This window comes from Lampetra fluviatilis, chromosome 6, assembly GCF_964198595.1.
Source record: "Lampetra fluviatilis chromosome 6, kcLamFluv1.1, whole genome shotgun sequence".
In the NCBI taxonomy this organism is placed as follows: Eukaryota; Metazoa; Chordata; class Hyperoartia; order Petromyzontiformes; family Petromyzontidae; genus Lampetra; species Lampetra fluviatilis.
The window spans coordinates 756683-781905 of record NC_136280.1 but is presented as its reverse complement, the minus strand read 5'-3'; the positions used below and the strand labels follow the sequence as shown (position 1 = coordinate 781905).

Below are 25223 nucleotides of genomic sequence, written 5' to 3'. Positions count from 1 at the left end.
CTGCCAGCTGATGCGGCGTGGCTGAGCGTGTGCGGGGGAGGGGATTGGTGGCGCAGCGGTTAGCGTGCTGTATTGCGAACCCCAAGGACCCGAGTTGATTCCCGATCACGGCCAACACCCGTGACGATTATCTGAACCGATCCTGGGCTTCCCCTAGGGCGTCGTTCTTAATTGCAAGGCCCCACGGGCCACTGGCGGCCCCTCGTGGCCTTTAGTGCGGCCCCTGACAATGCACAAAGAGTGAAAACACCACCCCAGCATCATCATCATCATCACTGTCATCGTGCTGCTGTCAAACCCCCAATGGTTTCAGCCCTCACACTGATGATGACTTTTTTCAGCAAAAGTGGCCCCCCCTCCGAACATTACTGCCCTAGGTAAATAATTACCTGGTGCGGTGTGCAAACATCGCGACTGGGGAGACAAAGGTGGTCGGGCGTGGTGCCGGCCACCCACCCCCTCGTGTGCCGTACCGGCCTTCGTAGGTTCTACTCTCCGGCAGCACTTGCCCCGACAGTCTGTTGAGGCTACACAGGGGCTCTTTGTCCGTGTGCGCGTGCCTGCCGCCGCCCCAGGCTGCTGTGCCAGTCGCCCGGCTCGGGAGTGCTGGCGGGCGTGGAGCTGGAGCAGCTGCTGGAGATCCAGACGCAGCTGAGCGAGTCGCTGCTGGCGGCGGAGCAGGAGTGCCGGGAGGCTCGCGCCACGGTGGCCGCGCTCTCCCGGCGCGAGCGCTCCGACCTCGCCGCCGCCCGGGGAGGCCGGACGCCGGGAGAAGGTCGCGGCGCGGGACGGGAGAGCCCCCTGCCCACGCCGGCACCGAGGCAGCTGCTGAAGGGCGGCCGGCCGGGCCGGGAGAGGAGCGCCACCCCGGACGGGGCGCCGGCGCTCCGCAGCGCCCACACGCAGACGGAGGAGGCGCGGGAGCCGAGAGCGAGTGGCGCTAACGACGGCGACGAGGAGGACGGCGACGTGAAGAGAGGTCGCGCCGAGATCGGCCGCCTGCGGGAGGCGATGGCGCAGGTACGGAGCGCCGGCGCTGTCCCCCCCCCCCTCCCCCCCGCCCCGTCCATGGCTGTGCCGGTGTCTCCGAGCCGATCCGGCCACGTGGCTCAGCGGGTTGCGAGTTCAAATTCTGATTGGGGGTTGACTCGGTCCATCATCCTTCCAGGGTCGATAATACGAGTACCACTTTGTGGAGAAGTCAATAGTGGTCATCCTATAAATAGACTTTCCCCTGCCATGGGAATGTGGAACCAATTACTGGGGGTGCGCAGTCCCCCCCCCCGCGCCCCCGACGACCCGTGTGGAGGCCGTGGCGCGGCACGCCCGGCGAGGAGGAATGCCGTCGCGGTGACTCGAGTGGCGCGCCCACAATTAGTGGCGCGCAAAGTCACCGTCGGTTCCCCATTGTGCCGAGAAAACAATCACCCCACCGCATCACCACCACCACCGCCGTCCCGCGGTCACTCACGGTGCCGTGCTCCGGCCGCCGTGAGTGACCGCAGCCTCTCGGTGTGTGCGGCCGCTGCTTGGGGATCGGCGATTCCCAGTCGACGTCCAGGCGATGACGCTGTGGCGGAGCGGCGATCCTGGCGCGAGACGGAGCGGTGTCTTATCCAGAGACGCGCTGCGGAGGAAAGTGGAGTTTAGAGTCCTCACCCCGAACCGCCGGCAGATTTGGACACCGCCGAGACACCGCCGTGCCGTGTGCCACAAGTGCACGTGTGCGTCACGTGACACCTCCGTGCCATGTGCCACAAGTGCACGTGTGCGTCACGTGACACCTCCGTGCCGTGTGCCACAGGTGCACGTGTGCGTCACGTGACACGCCGTGCCGTGTGCCACAAGTGCACGTGTGCGTCACGTGACACCTCCGTGCCGTGTGCCACAGGTGCACGTGTGCGTCACGTGACACCTCCGTGCCGTGTGCCACAAGTGCACGTGTGCGTCACGTGACACCTCCATGCCATGTGCCACAAGTGCACGTGTGCGTCACGTGACACCTCCATGCCATGTGCCACAAGTGCACGTGTGCGTCACGTGACACGCCGTGCCGTGTGCCACAAGTGCACGTGTGCGTCAAGTGACACCTCCGTGCCGTGTGCCACAAGTGCACGTGTGCGTCACGTGACACGCCGTGCCGTGTGCCACAAGTGCACGTGTGCGTCAAGTGACACCTCCGTGCCGTGTGCTACAAGTGCACGTGTGCGTCACGTGACACGCCGTGCCGTGTGCCACAAGTGCACGTGTGCGTCAAGTGACACCTCCGTGCCATGTGCCACAAGTGCACGTGTGCGTCACGTGACACGCCGTGCCATGTGCCACAAGTGCACGTGTGCGTCACGTGACACGCCGTGCCGTGTGCCACGCACGCGACACGGTCCATGATATCCGCTTCACGTGTCCTGGAAAACTCCGGGAACTTCCGGATAATTTACATTGCTTTGGCCTCTCGAGCCCTTCCATAACATGGTCGTAATCTACAATGTGATTATAATTTTATTATAATTTACAACATGATTCTAATTTACATCACTTAAGTCTCTCAAGCCCTTCGAGAACATAACTCAAACTTACATCCCTCGGCTATCACTGCGAGGACACCGTTAGCCACATATCTAGCAGGCCTTCAGAACGTCATCATAACGTGCATCGCTTAGCTTCGGTATCCCTTTCACAAGGACATCGTTACGTTTTACATCGGTCGCTCAAGTCAGGACGGTCCCGACGAGTGGTTCCCACCACTGTGGTCCATTGCACAAGTCACGTGATCGTCAATAAGAAGCGAGGTTGTAGTTTTTATGGCCGTTTAACCGACACTCAACAGCGCTCGTGGAGTTTTATTGGAGGGATGTAGCCCTATTGGCGCGTGGTGGCACGTGAAACGCGTGTGAGAGCTGGCGGTGGTGCAGGTGCCGAAACGTTGGGCACCGTTGCTCTGTCCGCTCGTGTTAGATGGCATGATGTAGTTCACCACCATCGACATCGTCGTCATCGTGATCATCATCATCATCACACACTGGGGTGTGAGCTGTGATGTGACGATGGGAGATGTGATGATGGTCAATATGACAGGACACGTGATGATTTGATGATGGGATGATGTGATGATGGGTGATATGACAGGACGTGTGATGACGTAGTGATGGGATGATGGGTGATATGACAGGACGTGTGATGACGTGGTGATGGAATGATGTGATGATGGGCGATATGACAGGACGTGTGATGACGTAGTGATGGGATGATGGGATGATGGGTGATATGACAGGACGTGTGATGACGTGGTGTTTGAATGATGTGATGATGGGCGATATGACAGGACGTGTGATGACGTGATGGGCGGCATCCCAGCTGTGAGATGCAGGAATGACCGGCATGCACTCACCCCTTGAGGGGACCCCCTGTGGGGGGGGGGGGGGGCTGACCCGGCCCCACCAGTCCGGCCGGTCCGTACAGTGGACCACAGCCCCATACAGTGCGCCAACACCCGTGGTCACCTTGTGTAGTGAGGGGCGGTAAATTAAAGAGATTACCTCACCTGTGCTCACCTGGGTTTACCTGTGCTCACCTATCCCCACCTGTGCCCACCTGTGCCCACCTGTACTCACCTGTGCCCACCTCTGCTCACCTTTGCTCACCTGTGCTCGCCACAGCTATGACAGTGGCAGCTTTCTCGCGATATTAACTCGGTTTGTGGTGCAGAGTTATTCCAGTGGCCTAGGGGATTGACCTGGCGGTAGCTCTAGGAGATTGAGATGAGTGGAGCTCGGGGACTGGCTCGGTACCAGGTGCCCTGGAAGTACAGTCCAGCGACTCCATGAATGCTCCAATGTGTTCTGTTCAAGTTTCCTTTAATCGAGGTGGCTATGGCTCAGCTGCCCGTGGTTAAACCGGGTCCTCAAGTGCAGCGGGTTGATGGTCTAAGCCCAGTCACACCCAATGACTGCACACAAAAAAAACTAACTTATCATTCAATGTATTTTTGCTGAATTCAGCCGATGCCAACTCTGCTGTCTCAACTTGTTGCGGTTTGATTGGCATGCGACAGATGGCTCTGTCGCCGGGCGAGCGAGAGGTTGGAAGTCATAGGAGCTATGAAGTACCTCTGTAACGTCGTCTTCCACGTGCCGTTTTCTTACACGGGCCGATGCCAACGTGTTCTGCGGCGATTCCGAAAAAGTAAATGTCGCCGACAGCATCGCAGCAGTAACATTTTGGAGATTTTTTCACTTGAACCGATTTTTTGCGTTTCTCCTCCACCTCCCCCGCAGCTCCAAGCGCAACGGGAGACGCAGCAGCGGGAGATGGAGCGGAGGGTGGAGGAGCTGAGCGACGCGCTGCAGGAGCGCCAAAGCGAGGCCGCGCGGCTGCAGGAGGAGCTCGTCTCGACGCGGTCGCAGCTCCGTGGCGAGGACCAGCGGCGCGAGCAGCAGCTGAGGCAGGAGGTGGAGAGGTTGGGACGGGAGAACGAGGAACTGCAGACGGAGCTGGAAGCGGCGAGGCAGCAGCTCCAGCATCGCGAGGAGCGGCTGAGCCGGGAGATTGAAATGCTGAGACTGGAGAAGGAGGGGCAGGAGAAAATGTTGAGCTCAACAAAGTCACAGCTTGAGGGCACGGCTCAACTTCGTGAGGAGGAGCTGACGCGGGAGATAGAGAAACTGAGGTCAGAGAAGGAAGAGCTGGATAAAAAGTTGACCTCGTCGAAGTCCCAGCTGCAGGCGAAGTCTCAACAACGCGAGCAGCAGCTGAGGCTGGAGGTGGAGAGGTTGGGACGGGAGAAGGAGGAGCTGCAGAAAGAGCTCGAAGCGGCGAGGTCGCAGCTCCAGGTCAGGGTTCGGCACCTTGAGGAGGAGCTGAGACAGGAGGTGGAGAGGTTGGGACGGGAGAAGGAGGAGCTGGAGAAGCAGCTGGGCTCGTCGAGGTCGCAGCTGCAGGCCGAGGCTCAGCAGCGCGAGCAGCAGCTGAGACAGGAGGTTGAGAAGTTGGGACGGGAGAGGGAGGAGCTGCAGGGAGAGCTGGAAGCGGCGAGGCAGCAGCTCCGCAGCGAGGCCGCGCGCCACGAGAGCCAACTCGGCCTCGCGGTGGACAAGCTGAGGAGCGAGAAGGAGGACGCGGAGAGGGAGCTCGCCTCGAGCCGCTCGCAGCTCCACGGCCAGGCCCAGCTGCGCGAGGCCGAGCTGGCCCGAGAGGCGGGGGCCCTGCGCGAGGAGAAGGAGGCCCTGCGGGCCGAGCTGAACGGCGCCCGCGCGCGGCTCGCCGAGGAGGCCGCGGACCACACGGCCGAGATGGCCCGATCCGGCGCCGAGCTCCGGCAGGGGCGAGCGGATCTGGAGCAGGGGCTCCGGGCCGCCGCCGAAGCCCGGGCCCGCCAGGCCGAGCTGAGCCGGGCCGTCGAGAGCCTGCGGCTCGACAAGGACGGCCTGGAGAAGGAGCTGAGCGCCGCCGGGACGCGTCTGCAGGGCGAGGCGGAGCGACGCGAGCAGGAGCTGAGCCGGGCGGCCGAGGCTCTGCGGCTGGACAAGGCCGCGCTGGAGGAGCGCGTGGCCGCGCTGCAGCAGCAGCAGCAGCAGCAGAGGCTCCGGCGCGACGAGGCGGCCGCCCGGACCGTCGAGGAGCTGCGGCGGGAGAACGACGGCCTGCGCGGGGAGCTGAGCGCCGCCGCCGCCGCCGTGGCGCGCGGCCCGCCCCGCGAAGAGGAGCGGGGCCTCGGGCAGGAGAGGGACAAGCTGCGGGGAGAGCTGGGCGCCCTGCGCGGGGAGAAGGCCGGCCTGGAAGCGGAGCTGGCCCGCCTGCGGGAGGGCCTCGACGAGCTGGAGGACGAGGTGGAGCAGCACCGCGCGCTCAGGCGCCACGGGGACCACCGCCTCGCCGAGATGCAGGGTGAGGCCCCCCCCCCGCGCCCGCTCCGCCGTGGCGTCTGCGGAAGCTTCGGCTTCCTCGGCCTTCACTTCTCGATAGCGAAACGCTTTTGTTGTTGGCTGCCGCATTCGTCCCGGGCCTTGGGCCGGCGGATTGAAGCTCGGAGTTTCTGCGCGCTGGGAGGAGGCGGCGGCGGGGGGCCCGCGTCTCAGCACTGTGACGTTCTGATCCCGTGCCTCTACTGCACACACTGCGGTACAAATAAGGATTCTAATCCTGAGAGCGCTGCGACCGCGCTGTGGCCAGCAGGGGGCAGCATCGCTCCGCGTGTCTCGCCGCAGCGGACCGAGCAGGTGGTTGGGGGGGTGGGGTCTGAGTTGGGGCAGGCTCTATCCCCTGCTCGGTGGAGCTGGTGGTGGTCGGCCGGGCTCGCTCCACTGCTAGCTGCATCTCTGTCTTAGAAAGTTGAAGTGGTTAATCCATCATTGGGGGGCACGCGTGCCCCCCACTGGGCGCTGAGTTACTACGTGTGAGGGGGGCGGGACTTGGGGTGGGGGGGGAAGTGTTGACTTTCGTTTTCTGTCGTAGAGGAGTTTAGACGTTTGTAAAGTTGTACAGTATATTAAAAGTTATATAAGTGATCATTCACTGTGTAACAAAAACACATTTTTTGTTCCCGGGTAGTAAGTGTTATTTTCCAATTGCTTATGCCTCAAAAGTACAGAAAATGGCTAGCATTCCCCACAAAGCTTTTGTGATCAGGACAGTGGTAACACGTAAAGTCCTGGTCACAAAAGCAAAATTTGTGGGGAATACTAGCCATTTCGTATACTTTTAAGGCATAAGCAATTAGAAAATTACACTTACTACCCAGGAACAAAAATCGTGTTAGATAGTAATAACCTTTTACCCCTCCCGCCACGCTACATGTTGCTGGGTACAACCAGGGATTAACTGGACCTTATGGCGGTACCCCGGGGTACCATAGCACCCCGGCTCTCGCTTAATGTCCGTGATGCAGTAATTTTTAGTCTGTTGATGGTCGTCGATGCAGCAATCGACTCATCTGGACGAGCTGTACTCACGATGCACCACGACGGTGCGTGCCGCGAGCGTTCAGGGTTTCAGCGCAATCGTCCTCGCTGCGTTATCGACATCGCGGAGTAGCACCACTGATTACGGATTGATTGGTACCCCAGTGCGGAGTGAAGTACACCCCTGGACAAAAATAGTGTCTCAGAAATAACATATTCAATTGTCTCGGCCAGCTTGTGTTATTTGGTGCCCCGGGGTACCGCCATGAGGATCAACTTCTCATGGAATAATTTCCAGCTCCCCCCAACAACCCAACCCTCTGGACCACCACATCCCCACCCACCACCCAACCCCGACAGTGAGGGAGACATATTTTCTGGAGCTCAGCTCCCGGCTGCTTCCTCCACTCCACCTGATTCGCCAACCGTGTTCCCAGTTGCCGTGGATGCAGCAGTACAGCCTGAGTTGTGGGCGCCGGCTGTTTATTCCGTGTTCCAGCGCTCCACGGTGGCGAGGTGTGAATGACCTCGCCTGGTGAGAACAAGGTCGTGGGTTCGATCCTGACCCTGGCGCTGGGATACATTTTGAATGTGCATGCTCTGCGTGTGGTCGTGTGGATTTTTCTCCGGGTCCACCAGTTTTTCCCTCCACATTTAGAAACACGCTTTCAGAGTATTTGGCTGCGATAAATTTCCACGCGATAAGCCACATTTTTCCGAGCTATCATTTGTGGCCAGGTCGCTTCTGAAAAGGAGCGTTCTACCTCAGTGGGCCCTGCCTGGTAAAATAAAAATAAAACGTTTAGTTTCCCTTCATTATGTTCACTTCAAAGTTGGTGACCGTGGCGCTTTTGTTGACTTTGGGAGAGCGTTCGATCGTCTCAATCGGACGCAGTTGTTGGACGTTTCTCAAGAACATTGGATTCGATCGGAAAGACAGGAGGCTGATTCCGGGCCTTACCCGTGGGACAAACAGCAGCGGGAGTCACGGGTGGAGAATGAGATCCAAGAATCACAGCAGGGGGCAGTGGGGCAGAGTCGCCCGCTGTCAGCCATCAGATCGCTAGTTCACGACTCCGTTAAATCGCGATCCGGCCACGGCTAACGTCAGCGGCGATGGACATGTGAACCACTGGGCTGCGTGGCGAAGTCCGGTCAAACAACCCCCGTGGCTGACAACATTGTGAGCAGGTCGTCATCCAGCAGTGGGTTGATAATGGTCCGTACAATGGCGATGATGTTTAATCTCTCATAATGTTTTGGTTGAATATACTAATCGCATCTCACGATCGTAGAGGAACTCCAGACAAGTGGGGGAGGCAGCAGCAGCAGTAGCCAGGAGCTGAGTCGACGCTACAATAGTTTCTCCAAGCTCTGCAGGGAAGCTTTGACGGGTCTTGATGATGGCGAGTAAAAGCTGGTGGGCAAAGGGTTAAATCAGTTCGTGTTTGCTGCCCATTCTGAGAAGGGGCTGGGAAAGTCTCTTGGATGGTTTCAATTAAATCGTCACGGAGCATGGCGCGGCACGGTGCGATTATCGCTGCGGCGACGGTAAGCGTCCCGCTGTCTCCCGAGGTGGGGGGGGGGTGGGGCAAGCGGTTGTGCCCGAGAGTGATGGGGGGGGGGGCTTGGCACGAGCCTGGTTCTGCTCCTGAAACAGCTCCCAGGATGTGGAGCGGAACGTCGGACATCGTGCCGAACACTGCAAATCCGTCGGAGTAAATATATTGGGCATGCGGTGTGCGCGATGGGAATCGATCGGCGTCGCGGGCGACCGGGGAGCCCTGCCGCGCGAGTGCCAGGGTCGGCGTCGCGGCCATCGGAGACCAGTGGGGGGCCACCAGACGGGCAGATTGGGCCGGCGCTGGGAGGCACTGGCGGATGGGGACAGGAACTCCGTGTCCCCTCCCTCCCGGCACGGTCAACCGTGCTGCCCTTGTCGCGTTCGCTCGTTGCCCTCGTCGCGTTCACTCGTCGCCGGGTCGAGTGCACGACCCGCGCGATGGAGCGACGGGGAAAGGCTCGAGTGCATGTGCCGGTTGGATTATTTCACCGCAGGGTCACGAGAGATTGAGACGGCTTGGGGGGAGGCCGGTCGTGGATCGACCATAGCCACTGAAGCTGATGGTGATAAATATAATATAAATATTATATCTGCAGCCGTCTGGATGACACGTGCTTTTCGCCGTCTGCGAAATGGAAAACCGAGCAGAGCCCCGGCCCCCGTTAACCTCTGACCTTTCGTAGAGCTGAGTGCGTCCGACGGCTGATGAGGCCGGAGGCAAAAATGCCGAACCCCGGGGGAGCGCCCTCTCGCCGAGGAGAAATCGCCTCCCATTTGCCACCTGCCTGCCTGGGGGGCGGCTCAGGCGACGCCGATCAATGGCTCCGCGTGGCTCCGCGTGGCTCCGAGCGCCACTCTGCTCGTTTATCGTTTTCCGTCAAGAAGGAGAATTCCTGGAACCAATTTCTCTAACAGCGCGCGTGGATGGCGCGTGGATGGCGCGGGCTCGTCCGTGCATCCACGTGCGTGTGTGCGGAAGACCCTGAAGCGTTGGCACTCGGGGCTTTAAGGGGCTTTTAAGGGGGCTGAGCCACCGCTGATGAACGCTCAGCCCCCCACCGTTCTTTGTTCTTCTGGTCAAATATTAGCCAGGGAATAATTGTGCTGAGCTGAGCTCCAGAATATGTTTCCTCAAGTAATTTGTGTGAAATTAAGGCCTGCGATGATCACAGCACCCTCATTGCAGCACAAATCCCATCGGATCTCGGGTTCGAGGTGACCGGTGCCTCGAGATCCCACGACCAGGGATTTCCAGGCATGGGGCGGCGAGGTTGCAGCCAGTAAATGGGGGTGCCGTGCCCCCCCCCCCCCCCCCGCTCCCTCTTCCGAGTTCTCACTCGTGGCAATTTATGATGATGAGGGTTATGATAAGTCCAGAATGAATACATGGTGGCGTTCTGGATTGGCTTCATTCAGCAGTGGATTTTTCATGGCTGACGACGACGATGATGACGATGAGGAATCGCCGAGATTGGAAGGGCGCTCGCTATTGGTCGATGTCGCGATTACTCCGGGGCGCCCGAGGCCTCGCGATCTGACGCCGTGCGTGCCCCGTGGGGGTTTGGAGCGTCCGGCCGTCGGCGCGTTAATTTTGTTTTAATTTTATTTTGTAATAAATCTTCTTCGGTTTCCCGTCCAGCGCCACGGGCGGCACGCGGCCCAAATCTGCACCGTCATCGCGCTCGAAGCCGCGGTGTCCGTTAACGCGCGCAAACTCGCGCACCTCCCGCAACACCCTTTGTCGATCCACTGCTGGATGAGTGCCCATCCACGTCCTGGTGGGTGGAGGCCAGCCCATGCAGTCGCAAGATGGGGGGGTTCTTTGACCATACTTCCCCGTGCTGGTTTGCACGGGTTGGCGAAGGGGTGGGCGACAGCACCGCTGTTGTTGGCCGTGGCTGGGAATCGGACTCGGATCGCCGGTCTCGTCTCGCGGTACGGGAACCACTGGGTCTCCACTGCCTCCCCTCCCCATCGAGGGTGCGGTGGTGCGAGGCCGCGTGGACTCCCTGAAGGTCGGACGCGGTGCACGGGAAGGTGTGGTGCCCCCTACCACGGGAACCGTAAAGGTCACGGATCTTGGAAGCAGTTCTGCGACGTCACCTTCCACGGACCTCGAACTAACGCACTGCGCGACGCTCCGAAAGGATCCACAGCGAAGGTGCAAAGAAATCCCAAATAATCAAACGACATGGAAACGACCGTTAGCGTTTTTATTTTCTCGTCACATTCTCCCGGTTCCTCCTCGAGGGCCAAGCTGCTCGGGGCCACGCGGCGAGCGCCTCTGCCCTCCCGGTCGGCCGTGAGGGCCGGCACGTACGTGAGGGCCGGCACGTACGTGAGGGCCGGCACGTACGTGAGGGCCGGCACGTACGTGAGGGCCGGCACGTACGTGAGGGCCGGCACGTACGTGAGGGCCGGCACGTACGTGAGGGCCGGCACGTACGTGAGGGCCGGCACGTACGCCGGCGGGGACCGGAGGCTCGCGGCGTCCACGGGGACACCGCCGCCGCTCGATATTTATTTGCGAGACAATTACCGAGCCGGCTGATCGCTGCCGCTCGGCACGACGCGCGTAATAAACGCGCCCGGGAGAGCGCGGGAGGTCACTGCGGAGGAATCAAACACGGCCGCTTTCACGGCTGTCGGAGCCGCGCTAATGCAGGGCGCGGGAGGCTCGGCGGGACTGAGTGGGTCCCGCGTGGGCCTTGAATATTGATCGCGGCTCCACGGGGCTCCGCTCTCACGCTCCGCAACTCAACGACGCGTCCGCCGGTCGTGCCGCGCGTTCCGTTCGGCACCGCGTCTGACATTTCGCTCGGCGTGCCAGGGAGCTCGTTAAGAAATCGAATTGAGTTCAGCTTTATTTTTTTCCTGAAGAAGCTTCCGGCACGTGGAGCGAACCGTCGGACGTCATAACCGAACGACGGGCGGCACGACCCGGAATCCCGTCCGCGGGCTGCCCCGATCGTTATCGATCGGCGTCGCAGGCGATCGGGGAGACCCCCGGCCGAGCCGATGCCACGCGTGATGCAGCGTCGCGGCCGTCGGGGCCCAGCGCCGGGAGGCGCCGGCAGACACCAACAGGCGCACGTGTCCTCTCTCCCGGCACAATGAGCCCCTTAGCCCTGCGGCGTTTTGGCAATCGGTGGCGTCTTTTCCCAGCTTTGCGGGTGACCTTCCTCCCAAGCCAGTCTCGCCGAGGTTAAAGCCGCTTTCCGGTCGTGCGGAGGCCTGAACACCAGATTGACAGCCCTCTGTGTGAGGCCTGAATCGCCGGGAACCGGCGGCGCTACCGCCTCTACCTCCGGTGCAATCCGAACCCCCCCCCCCCCAAACCGTCTCCCCCCCGTGGCTCACGATCGCTCATTAGCAGACAGCTTAACGGCTCCTGATTACTGAGCCGATTGGTGCGGCGTCCGTGGGGAAGTGAGGCCCTGCCGTGGAGGAGAAGCGATCGCAAGACGCGCCGCTCGCGAGCGCCGTTCAGTCGTCGCCGTGCATTGCATTCACTCCACGTTCACTCCACATTCACTCCACGTTCACTCCACATTCACTCCACGTTCACGCCGTGCGTTCACGCCGTGCGCTGCATTCACACCGCACTGCCGGTCCGACCCTCCGCAGGTGCGACCCAGAAGCTGGAGGACGAGAAGCTGAGTCTGGAGAAGCAGCTGAAGGTGCTGGAGAAGAAGATGAAGGTGAGCGGCGGTGACGGCGCCGGTGAAGCGGCACTCGCCACCCACTCACCCACTCGCCCACTCACCCACTCACCCACTCACCCACTCGCCCACTCGCCCACTCGCCCACTCGCCCACTCACCCAGCCACCGAGCCACCCACTCACCCACTCACCCACTCGCCCACTCGCCCACTCACCCAGCCACTTCCCTCCCACTCACCCAGCCACCCAGCCACCCACTCACCCACTCGCCCACTCGCCCACTCACCCAGCCACCCAGCCACCCACTCACCCACTCACCCACTCGCCCACTCACCCACTCGCCCAGCCACCCACTCACCCACTCACCCACTCACCCACTCACCCAGCCACCCAGCCACCCACTCACCCACTCGCCCACTCGCCCACTCACCCACTCACCCACTCACCCTCTCACCCACTCGCCCACTCGCCCACTCACCCACTCACCCACTCACCCACTCGCCCACTCACCCACTCACCCAGCCACCCACTCGCCCACTCACCCACTCGCCCACTCACCCACTCACCCACTCACCCACTCACCCAGCCACCCACTCACCCACTCACCCAGCCACCCACTCGCCCACTCGCCCACTCACCCACTCACCCACTCGCCCACTCACCCACTCACCCAGCCACCCACTCGCCCACTCACCCACTCGCCCACTCACCCACTCACCCACTCACCCACTCACCCACTCACCCAGCCACCCACTCACCCACTCACCCAGCCACCCACTCGCCCACTCACCCACTCACCCACTCGCCCACTCACCCACTCGCCCACTCACCCACTCGCCCACTCACCCACTCACCCACTCACCCACTCACCCACATGCTGCATTGCCACTTCCCTCCCACTGCTGGGCTGTGGGACTCCCTCTCCCATCGTCTCTTTTACCCAAAGCTCTTGCGACAGTCTTCTTGCTCGGCTCAGCACACGCGAGTGCTGGCTGCTTGGCGCATTTGGCCTTTGGGCCCGTGCTCAATAACCAACAACGATAATAAAGACACTCAAAAGTAAAGCTCTGCTTTCAAATTCACCAGAATCCCGCGAATCAAAACTTTGCGACCGATCGCCCGGAGAGCGGTTTTTGTTTTTGACCGCCAACGACCTCTCATGACCCCCGCCCCCCACAATGCACCAGGACGACGCGGAGGAGTGGCGGCAGTTCCAGGCCGATCTGCAGGTCGCGGTGGTGATCGCCAACGACATCAAGGAGGAGGCGGAGGAGGAGGTGGCGTCGCTCAGACGCCGCCTGCAGGAGGCGACCTCCGCCGGCCCTCTGCACGACGGAGCCAGGTGGGTGACAGCGGCAGGGCCCGGCACGATCCCGGCACGATCCCGGCACGATCCCGGCACGATCCCGGCACGATCCCGACGAGGTTCGAGCATCAAATAAATTGCCGCCGCGGCGGAACGGTTATCGCGCGTGCGACTTTCGCATCCAGATGTCGATTCCATCTCCCGGCGTGGCGCTCGAAACGATAACGGCGCAAGTCTCCCTCTAACCTTGATCTCGGCTCGCCCGGACGCACCGCGCTTCAGTCGATGAGGATGCTGAACGAGTGCCGTGGTTTGGCGCCACCAGGCCGGAGGAGACGGCGAGCGGCGGGCACAACGGGACCGTCGGCGATGGTGCCGCGACCCCGGCGCCGGCGACGCGAACCCGGCCGAGTCCCGGCGCCGCCAATCCTAAACCCGCGCCGAAGCCACGGGGGCCCCCAGGTGCCGCCACACGCCCCCCCCCTCCCCTCACCACGCGTCACACAGGTTCACTGTGGTCAGTCGCCCCCTTGTCTCTCTGCTATCGCTACTGGCATGGTTACAGTTCCCGTGAACTTCACTAATTGATTCCTCGAACCCGTCATGAAGACTGTCATCCACACAGTGTACAAGCACCAGACTGCAGGACACAACAACGCACTCGCTCAACAGTCTCGCTCGCTCACACACGCACACACCCACTCATCCGCTCCCCCACCCACTCACAAACTCGCTCGTTCACTTTGCTCAAGTCAAGAAAGACGACTAACTATTTTCTCTTACACCCTTCAATCGTGCTGCTTGTTGCTGGCCACTTGGCATTTTGGGAAATTGGGATCCGCAAGTGTTATTTAAACATTTAAAAAGACTTGGGGTGGGTGCGCGTGTGGTGTGTGTGGTGTATGTGGTGCGTGCGGTGCATGTGGTACGTGTTGTGTGTGTGGTGCGTGCGGTACGTGTGTAGGAAACCGCGATGAGGTTGGCGGAGCGGCTAAAGGTGGGAGCCCCTCCCCAGCCCTGCCCGGCGCCGGCAAGACCCCCCCAGCCGCCACCGTCGCCCCAACACAGGTGGGCGCTCGACTCGGGGGGGGGGGGGGGGGGGGGGGGTCCAGTCTAGCGGGTGACCCGAGCAGTTGGCAAGAAGCAGGCTGTGTGTGCGCGGGGCGCGTACCCGCGGGGCGCGTACCCGCGGGGCGCGTACCCGCGGGGCGCGTACCCGCGGGGCGCGTACCCGCGGGGCGTGTCTGTGCGTGTCCCAGCGCGGTCGCAAAGATGGACGCGAGGGGTTCCGTCGCTCCCGTGGCTAAACCGGCCAATCGGCTGATGCAACGTGGCTGCCAATGTTGGGGAGAGAAATAAAAGAAACATTCCACCGTGCGTGGAGACGGGACGGGGAGCAGCAGCTCGTGTCCGACCACCGGGGGGTGCGTGCGGAGGGGGCCGAGCGCACGACGGGAGGGGCACCGCGATCGTCCCGCTAACGAGTGTCGCCCGTCCCCGTCCTGCAGCAGCGTCCCTCCCACAACGGCTCCGCTGCCCCGTCCTGGTCTGCGCTGCCTCTCAAGGAGAGAAAACCGAGCGCTTCCAACCGTGAGTTCTGCTCCCGACGCGATGCAGCGCCACCTGCGCCCCCCGGTGCCCCCCGCACACACAGCGTTGTGCCCGACGGTTCTGAGACGCCGGTGTGACGCTTCTCTTCCTCCGTCGACAGGCGCGGCCCAGGGCGGGGAGCGGAGTGACGGTGCCCCCCTCTCCCCCGGCGTCTCCCCCCCCGCGTCGCAGTGCGGCTCCCCGACGGGCTCCACGCCGTACGGCACCCCCAGGTACGGGGTGCTTTGGCGCGACACCGCCGAGATCACCGCGACGTGATGATTACCGCATTCGACGCGTTCACCGCAGCACCGCGATCACCACGATCACCACGATCCCCACTCGGTGACCCAACGACTCACGCCGCCGTGGGGGCTGCGTGGGTGGCTTGGTGAGCGAGCGGGGAGAGAGTGAGTGATTAGTCGCCTGTCCCGGATCGATCGGTGCCGCCCCCCTCCCGCCCACCGCGCCGTGTGGCCGGTGCTTTGTAGTCGTCCCGCGGCCGTGTTGCTCGCTGACCTTTGCAGCCCCCCCCCCCCACCCTCAATAATCGCACATCTATCAGCTGTGTTGCCTACACACGTGAGGGTACGTGTGTTCTTCGGATGGAATGGTGGCAGCGTGGTTAGCGCACTGCGCTGCGCTACGGACCCAGGGAATTTGGTTTCTAGCCACGGCCGCACCGGCGGTGAACGTCTGAACCTGTCCAAGGGCCTCCTTTAAGTCAATTCTGCCTCCAACGAATACCCGGCAACCGATGTTGGCGTTGTCCACACCGCCGGCTCTCGTGCCTAACGGCGCGTGCGTGCCGACCGCAGGGACGAGCACGGCGACCCGCTGGCCGAGCTGGCGCGACTCTACGGGGGCTCCAAGCGGAACGCTCTGCTCAAGTGGTGCCAGAAGAGGACTCAGAACTACTCGGTGAGTGCGGCGCTCCGCTCGCGTCGCTGCGCGGCGTCGGAGCACGATGGGGGGCCTGGGGGCCGGGGTGACGCACGGATTGGAACCCGTGCCGCCCCTCGTGTCCCCTACCCCCTCGGCCACAGCTCCTCCACGCAACACAACCTGGGCCCCCTCCCCTCCCGACTCGACCCGCAGCCCTCCCACCCCTACACTAACCGTGCCACCCGCCCCCCCCCCCCCTCCTCATTGATTGGCGGCGCTCATTACCGCCGCTGGAAAACCCAAAACGGGAGCGGCTCGATTGGGGCGACTTTGGCGCCCGTCGGGGGAAGTCTTCTTCCCTCAAGCCGCAGGAGACGCTCCTCCGTGCCGATTACCGAGAGAGTCGCCGGATCGCTCGCGGGGATTCGTGTTCGGGGAAAAAACTCCACAACACCTCGTGCAGAGACGTCCACACACACATCCACACACACACACATCCACACACACACCCACACACACACACATCCACACACACACCCACACACACACCCACACACACACACATCCACACACACACCCACACACACACACATCCACACACACACCCACACACACCCACACACACATCCACACACACACCCACACACACATCCACACACACACCCACACACACACCCACACACACACCCACACACACACCCACACACACACCCACACACACACACACACACACCCACACACACCCACACACACACCCACACATACACCCACACACACACCCACACACACACCCACACACACACCCACACACACATCCACACACACACCCACACACACACCCACAAACACACCCACACACACACACCCACATACACACCCACACACACACACATCCACATACACATCCACACACACACCCACATACACACCCACACACACACCCACACACACACACACATCCACACACACACACACCCACACACACACCCACACACACACCCACACACACACCCACACACACACACGCCCACATACACATCCACACACACACACATACACACCCACACACACACCCACACACACGCCCACACACACGCCCACACACACGCCCACACACACATCCACACACACGCCCACACACACACCCACACACACACCCACACACACACACGCCCACACACACATCCACACACACACCCACACACACATCCACACACACATCCACACACACACCCACACACACACACATCCACACACACACCCACACACACACACATCCACACACACACCCACACACACACACCCACACACACATCCACACACACACCCACACACACACCCACACACACACCCACACACACACCCACACACACACACACACACACCCACACACACCCACACACACACCCACACACACACCCACACACACACCCACACACACACCCACACACACACCCACACACACATCCACACACACACCCACACACACATCCACACACACATCCACACACACACCCACACACACACCCACACACACACACGCCCACACACACATCCACACACACACCCACACACACATCCACACACACATCCACACACACACCCACACACACATCCACACACACACATCCACACACACACACGGCAACACGCTGGCTAGTCTCTCACAGTGTAAAAACGACGTCAACTTGGAGCGCTGCGCTGCCACCGGCGCACGGCGTGGTGGTGACGTGGCGGTGACGTGGCGGTGATGTAGCGGTGACGTGGCGGTGACGTGGCGGTGACGTGGCGGTGATGCCCACGAGCTCTTTTGGCCTTTCGGAGCACCGTCTTCTGTGGGCGCCCCCGTGGCGCCGTGAGCAGAGGGCAGCGCAGCAGCGGAATCCATCCACACAGGGCGCCTTCACCAGCCCACACTCACCAGCTTGGTGAAGTGAGGTCAAATCACCCCCACAGCGTGCTGCACAGCGCGGACAGTCCCACAAACTGGCAGCGGATGAACAAAGCGGCTGTGCGCGTTACGCAGCGTGCGGCCGTGCTGTTGCTGCTGCTGTTGAGAGGGGAACATTTGCGTGCTGGTTGAGTGACCCAGGTGGGCCACAAAGCTAAGTAGTAGATGTTTACAATTTCCGCCATTGGCGATGAGCGCGTTGATCGGTCCGCATGCGATGATCGCCGAGGCATCGCGAAGTACGATGTTTATTACACGTCCGTCCACGTGTGCGTGCGAGCATTTCACGGAGTTCGCCTTTCCCGTTTCGCGGGCTCCGTGTTTGGTGCGGGCCGCTCCGCTGCTAGACTCAAGAGGCCTACGCGTGCGTCCCGAATGCCGGCGGGGTCGGGGGAGTCACCGCTCGTTTAGCGCCGCGCGCGAACGCTGAGACCTCCGCTGAGACCTCCGCTGAGACCTCCGCTGAGACCTCCGCTGAGACCTCCGCTGAGACCTCCGCTGAGACCTCCGCTGAGACCTCCGCTGAGACCTCCGTCGCCACCGTGGCGCCCTGCTGCCCCCCAGCCCAAGCAGGAGCTGAAGTCGCCAGGGTGATAGCGGCCGCGGTGATGGCGGTCGTGGTCACGGTGGTGGTGGTAGTGGTGATGGTAGTGACGGCGCTGGTTGGTGGCAGTGGTGACAGTGGTGGTAATCGTGGCGGCAGTGGGGGTGAGCATGGTGGCGGCGAAGGTGGTTGTAGTGGTGGCAATGTTGGTGCTGGTAGCACCAACATTGGGTGGTGGTGGTTGTATATATTTTTTTTATTTATCCCCTTTCAATCTCCTCCACTTTGTCTCTTTCCACGCGTTCATTTGTTCTGCTCCATCGACCTACACGAAAATGGCATATTGACATTTTCCTCAACAGTTTAGCCACGACACATCAAAGTGGGGGGGTGGAGGGGGTTGGGGCATCGATTGTTGTGAGATGGTGAGCCCTGGCACGGCGGGGGGGGGGGGGCAGATGGCCGGGAGCCTGGGGTGGGGGTCGGGGGGGTGGGGGTGTCGTGGTAGCCGATCGTGGCGAGCGGTACAGCCGCCAACATTGGTCGCACCGCCAACGGAGATTCAGGGGACACGGCCGCCACCGTCCTGGCGACGATCGTCCCGGCCCCATCGCTCACGGAGCCCCCCGGGGGGCGACCCCGGCCCCCCCCCTCCACCCCCCCAACGAACGATGAGGCCCGCACGATCCTCCCGGCGGCGTCTCCGACATTTGCTGGGTCAGAGGTCATGCCGTGGTTGGGTGGCGGACGAGGAGGTTGGGGGGGGGGGTAATGCGGGACGGCGATGAAATGAAAGGGGGATGATGGAGATCGAGGTGGCGGAGAGTAAATGGATGAAGGGGAGGTTGATGATGAGAGAGGGGGGGGAGGTTGGGAGAATGAGAGGGTGGGATGGTGGAGATTGACGAGTGATGAGGGTGCGGGGAAGGAAGGGGAGCGATGGAGGGTGGGAGGGGGGGATGCGATGGAGGAGAGTGGTGGGTCAGCGTGGCGAGGCTTCATGATCCTCGGTCGAGGGGGTGGTTTTGTTTCCGTGAGCCGCGCAAGGCGAGCGAATCTTTTGGGGTTCACGCTGATCTTGCCGAGCGCCGCCGCGTCGCGTCACCGCCTCCACCCCCTTCCCGCCCACCGCCATCGGCGGCGCGCGGTCGCCCGGACGCCGGCGCCGACCAGGGTCGCCAGGCACGACACCCAGGGCTCGATTCCCGCCGGCACAGTCCGGCAACGCTGCTGTTGGGGCAGTTCTTTTGGCACCCCAGCCACATCCATCTCTCGCCTGATTCTGTCGGGCGAGACTGTGCACGGCGGCGTGCGTGGCGTGCGTCGTGTCAAACACGTGCGTGAGCCGCGCGTGGTGCTCGCCACACGCCCTTCAGTTAGGGCACAAAACACGAACGCGTGTGTGTGTGACGTCAAATCACGTGACCCGTGTGTGTGACGCCAGCAGATCTCGCGCTGCCGCCGTGTCCTCACGTTCCCCCGTGCCGCCCCCCCCGTACAGAACGTGGACATCACGAACTTCAGCAGCAGCTGGTCGGACGGGCTGGCGCTGTGTGCGCTTGTGCACTCCTTCCTGCCGGCGCACATCCCCTACGCGGAGCTGAGCAGCGCCAGCAAGGTGCCGCTCTCCCTCTCGGTCCGGCCACACCATCTCCCCCCCCTGCTCCTGCCCCATTGTGCCCTGACCCAATCCTCTCTCTCCTCCTCTCCTGTCCTAATCTCTCCCGTCTCATCCCATCTCACCCTTGTGGGAGACGGGGCTCCTAGTGCAGGTGGGGGGGACCCTGCTTCCAAGTCTACCCCCCCAACCCACAACCCCCCCCCCCCCCCGGACTTCCCACCCGGTTGGTTTTGTCCACCGCATCTGCCTTACTTGCAGTGGTGCCCAGGTGTGACTGGGAGATTCCAACACAAAGCCGGGGGGGAGGGGGGATAAGGTGAGAGGGTGACTGGGCCTCCCCTAGGTCGACTCTTTCTGTGCGGCTCTACGGGGGCGGGGATCCCTGTGCGTGGCCTCAAAGTGCATTTAACCCCGGCGTGACCTCCGCGGTGAGGTTATCGGCATTTATTTGTGAACGCCGGCTGTTATTGTTGTTGATTGTGTCCGTTTGTGCGCGCATGATTGTGCGTGCCAATGCGTGCGATTGCACGCTTGGTTGTGTGTGTACTTGTGTGTTGGTATGCGAGTGTGTACGTGTCGTTGTGTGTGCGTGTTCGTGCGCGCAGCTCGCCAACAGCACTTTCTCTCATCGTCAACACAGGCGGCCACGTGAAGGATGTGTTGCCTGAGTGTAGTTGTGTGTGTCTATGTGATGGCGCATCAGCCAGTCATCTCAGTCAGTCAAGCCATGGCACCTGGGTCTGTCCCGTGACCTCCTGCCTGCGGGCGTTCGACATGTCACGTGGCCTCAAAGTGCACATAGCCTGGCACAGGCGCCGTGGTGACGACACTTCCACTTCGTGACGAATGGCGGTTGTTGTTGTTGTCCCTGATTATCTATGTGCAATTGTGCACATCTTGATTACGTGCAGGTGATTATATCTGTGTGTCCGCTCGTGATTGCGTGTGTCTGTAAGTGATTGCAGTGGTATCTATCTGATGTGATTGAGTGCAGGTGAGTGTTTGATTATATTTGTGCAATTGTGTGCGTCTGTACACGTGATTGTGTGTGATTGTGTACTCTGATTGTGTGTGTATGAATGTAAGTGCCTGTGTGTGTATGAATGTGTGTGTTAGCGCACTGCGCTATGAACCCGGTGACCCGAGTTCGTTCATGGCCAACACCGGTAACGAGTATTTGAACCGGTCCTGGGCCCTCCCCGAGGTCAACTCAGCCTCGACTGAATAACCGATGTGGCGTGCATTCATCGGCAGCAACAATTGCGGCCGGGCGTGGTGCTGGCCACCCACCCCTCGTGTATTGTGTGCCGTGCCGGCCTTCATCGGTGCTCGCTAACACCACTTGCCCCAAAAGTATGGTAAGGCTGTAGGGCGCATCTTTGTCTTTGTGTTTCGACCGCTCGGCTCGTTCAATCGGCCTCGTGCCATTGTTGTGCGATTGAGCAGAGCGGCAGAATGCCGTGCCGTGCCCCGGAATCCATAATCACCGGCTAGCAGCAGCCACCACCACCACCACCATCGTTACCGCCGTTATCATCATCATCATCATGGTCGTTATCATCGTCCTCATCGTCGTTATCATCATCGTCGTTATCATTGTCACCGTCATCGTCCACACGTCGAGAAGCGACCGTCGCCATCTCCATTACTATCCAGCGGCATCGTTGACGTGAACTCCAGACCGGATTCGACTTTCTGGGTCTCGTCAAGCTCGTTCGACACGTGGTGACGGGTCGTGTTCGGGCGCTCCGCAGTGAAGCAGAGAGCGCTCGCGGGCGAGGAGTTGACGCTCGTCCACCGTGTTCTCTCTCCGACAGAAGCGGAACTTCACGCTGGCATTCGAGGCGGCTGAGAGCGTTGGCGTCCTGACGACCCTGGTGAGCGTGGCGTGACCCCCCCCCTCTCACCACGTCCGTGCGGTAGACTCCCTGCGGCCGCTGCGATGTGAGAATCCGAACGCGTGCCCAGATGATGCGTTTGAGGTTCTGCTCAGCGCTTCATTTCTCACCGAACATTTTTCGGCATCGGTGCTCGGGACCCATCGCTCGGTCGAGCGGGGGTGGGGGAAGGTGGAGGGGGGGGGGGGAACACGTCGGTTCCCGACTCTCCGTCGACTTGTGCGCGAGCGCGGCCCCATCCGTGCCCTGGTTGAGCCTCCCAGAAATGTTGTGGCTTCACAGGAGGGGCCCCCTTGCCCAGCCGCCCCCCACAGCCCCCACGACCCGCGGCGAGGCCCTGCCGCGGGTGACGCAGCGGCGAGCGGCGCTGGGGAGGGTTAAGGCGTCCGTGCCCCCGCACTGCCTCCCGACTCCGCGTTGACCTCGGGCGAGGAGAGACAGAAACAAAGCGCGCAGCTGGGCCGTAAGCAACCACCGGCGTGGTGAGCAATCTCCCCGGCCCTCGGCCGACGATACCCGCGGAAGAGTATCGTCGCCGTAGTTTGGTTATTGACGATCAAAAACAGCCGATCACTGCACCGGACGGTGTCTGGGTTCGATACCCGCGGAGGGGTCAGTGGCGTCTGGTCGCACGGCCGACGGCGTTGTCTCCCCTATGATTGGGACTCGCTCACCCCCCTTCCCCCCCCATGGCCCATTGTCCTAGGCCACCACACTGTGTGGTGTTCGGCTTCCCTCAACACGGCTGTGGTGCTGTGCATCACTCTCTGCCGCTCTCTGCCTCGTGCGCTCTCCCTCTCGCTTCCTCGCATTTTTTCGCTGTCTCGCTTTCTCTATAGAGCGCAGAGGCTTCACTCTGTGAGCCACGAAGCACGCAGCCTCCTCCCTCCTCCTCTCTCGTCCACCACACCGGGAATTCCCATGTGTCTCCCACCAGCCTGGAGGAAGGCCGGCGAGGAACTCCGGCCACACCCTGGCAGAGACGGAGGCATCTGGAAACGCCGAGGCTGCTTGGGCAAGCAGCAGCAGCATCGCTCCCTCGATCACCTTCTCCCTGTCAATTGCCCGCTCTCTTTTATCTCCAGCTCTCTCGCTCTCCCACGCTCTCCCACGCTCTCTCTCGCTCTCTCGTTATCCTCACCGCCGCCGCACTCCCTGGTGATCGCCGGCACCCAGTAACGGTTGCCGCAGCAGATAAGTCGCAGCACCCACCACCGCCACTTCCTGCAGCCGAGCGGCGGCGGTGCGGTCGCCGCGTCCGATAAGCCCGGCCCATCCCTTGGCCGCCGCCGCCGCCACCGCCGGCCTCGGTAAACAAACTCACCACCGGCCAAATGGCGATCGCTACTCGTTTGGTGAGGACCTCGACGGAGTCGTAAATCTTCACCGTCGCTCCGCCGCCCACCGCGCGTCATCATAGGCGGTGATCGATCCACTGCTAGATGAAGGCGCCAGCGACTTGATCGTGGCTGTTGTATGTTTAATTTGTCAGGATTTGTTTGGGGATGTTGGAGAATTTGGATGACGGTGGCGAGACCGACGGGAGAGATTCCAGCATGAGAGAAACAAAAACTGTAAATACTATTTGTGTTAAATATTCACAGTCGTGTATTCAGCTTAGCCTCTGTCAAATGAACATGGAACTCCACCACTGACGATGGGGATGATGATGACCATTGACCATGGCTCACTTGAGGAGGGAGAAACTATGACTGGGGTCTTTGAATCTGTGTGTGCATCCTGCATGTGTGTGGGATGTGTGTCTCGCGTATGTGTGAGTGGGACACGTGTGTCTTGACGCGAGTCCACCCCGGGTTTTGCAGGACGCTAATGATCTGGTGCACTCGGACCGGCCCGACTGGCAGAGCATCATGGGATACGTGACGTCCATCTACAAGAACTTTGAGACGTGAGGCAGCGGCGACCCCGTGGCCCGGAGCCGACCTGGACTCCTCACGCGGACGACCAAACCTACCCTCACTTTGGTGACCTGTTTTGTCCAGGTCTCGTGAAATGTTGACGAACTGCATGCTTCGTCACCTTGGTCACCACCCCCACCTCACCTTCGGTGGCCACCTTTACCTCTGCTCACTTCGTCACTCGGGTCGCTGGCGGTGGGGGGGGGGGTACCGGCCAGTTGTGGACGCCGTGGGTCCCCCACTAGCACCCCCTCCGCCGACTCATCCCCTTCTCCGGGAACCCTGACTACCCCTTGACGTCCCCAACCTCGCGGAGGTCAAGAGGTCGCGTGGCAAGGACTGGCGCGGCGCGTCTTCGTACGAGAGGCCTCAATCCGCCGGTGACTCCCCGCCCCCCTCTCCACCACGATTGAGAGACGGGGTCGTTCGGGGTCGGCGCAAGTGTGACACGGCACACCTGGGGAGGGGGGGAGGGGGGGGTGCTGCTGCTGCAGCGTTGGGACGGGAGCGGAGGCTGTGGCCGCGCACGGCAGGAGTTGGGGTGGAGGTGCGTGATTGGCCACGTGTGCAATGCGGGACGGAGCGTCGTGGAACCCCCCCCCCCCGGGGTATTCGAACCGACGGAATTTACAGCCTCCCTCGCGCGCTCCGCTCCACAGCGGCGGCGAGAGAGCAAACGGCGAATACCGAACAGATTATGTAAAGTTTACTAAATATCCATATACACATGGGTGCGTGTGTGTGGGAGAGAGGGGGGAGCGGGGAATGGTGGCGCCGCAATTACCGCACTGCGCCGCGAAGCGTGGTGACCCCAGTTAAAATCCTGACCCTGGCTCACGTAAGTGGTGGGTGATATTTAAAGCAGTTCTGGGCCATCGCTAGGTCGACTCAGCCTTAAATGTGTATCTTGTGTGGTGTGTAAATATCAGTACTGGGGAGACAAAGGCGGGCGGGGCGTGGTGTTGGTCGCACACCGTCTCCTCCTGTGCCACGCCAGCCTTAATAGGAGCTCGCTAACAGCACTTTCGCCAACAGTCTGAACGGCTGCACGGGCGGTCTTAGAGAGAGAGAGGACGCTTATACATGCGGGCAGGGGGCGATGTGGTGATGAGATGGAAGTCGGACTTGGCCAAACAACACTGCCCAGCTCTTCTCTAGTAGCTACACACGGCCACACACGGATACACACTGAAACACACAACTACACACGGATACACACGGATACACACAACTACACACAGCTAAACACGGATACACACGGATACACATAACTACACACGGATACACACGACACACGGCTACACACGGATACACACAACTACACACGGCTACACACGGCCACCCACAACTACACACGGCAACACACAGCAGCCGGTGGACCCCAGC

General features: G+C 61.3%; 1 protein-coding gene across 3 annotated transcripts in view; it reads left to right on the top strand.

The window, feature by feature from the left end:
* Positions 1-24937, top strand: part of LOC144932988 (uncharacterized) — a 33448-nt gene extending 8511 nt beyond the window's left edge. The window contains exons 4-16 of one of the 3 annotated variants that reach the window (XM_078857402.1): positions 576-1020; positions 4275-5883; positions 12088-12161; positions 13311-13465; positions 13755-13891; positions 14394-14497; positions 14941-15019; positions 15141-15252; positions 15838-15940; positions 19901-20017; positions 21838-21897; positions 22856-22933; positions 23742-24937. In XM_078857402.1, coding sequence (XP_078713528.1) covers positions 576-1020; positions 4275-5883; positions 12088-12161; positions 13311-13465; positions 13755-13891; positions 14394-14497; positions 14941-15019; positions 15141-15252; positions 15838-15940; positions 19901-20017; positions 21838-21897; positions 22856-22933; positions 23742-23831 — 3163 coding nt within the window. In that variant the 3' untranslated portion in view covers positions 23832-24937. Of the gene's footprint in view, positions 1-575; positions 1021-4274; positions 5884-12087; positions 12162-13310; positions 13466-13754; positions 13892-14393; positions 14498-14937; positions 15020-15140; positions 15253-15837; positions 15941-19900; positions 20018-21837; positions 21898-22855; positions 22934-23741 lie in introns of all 3 variants that reach the window. The other 2 variants (XM_078857401.1, XM_078857403.1) reach the window with 2 other exon arrangements.
* The last annotated feature ends 286 nt before the right edge of the window (positions 24938-25223 follow it).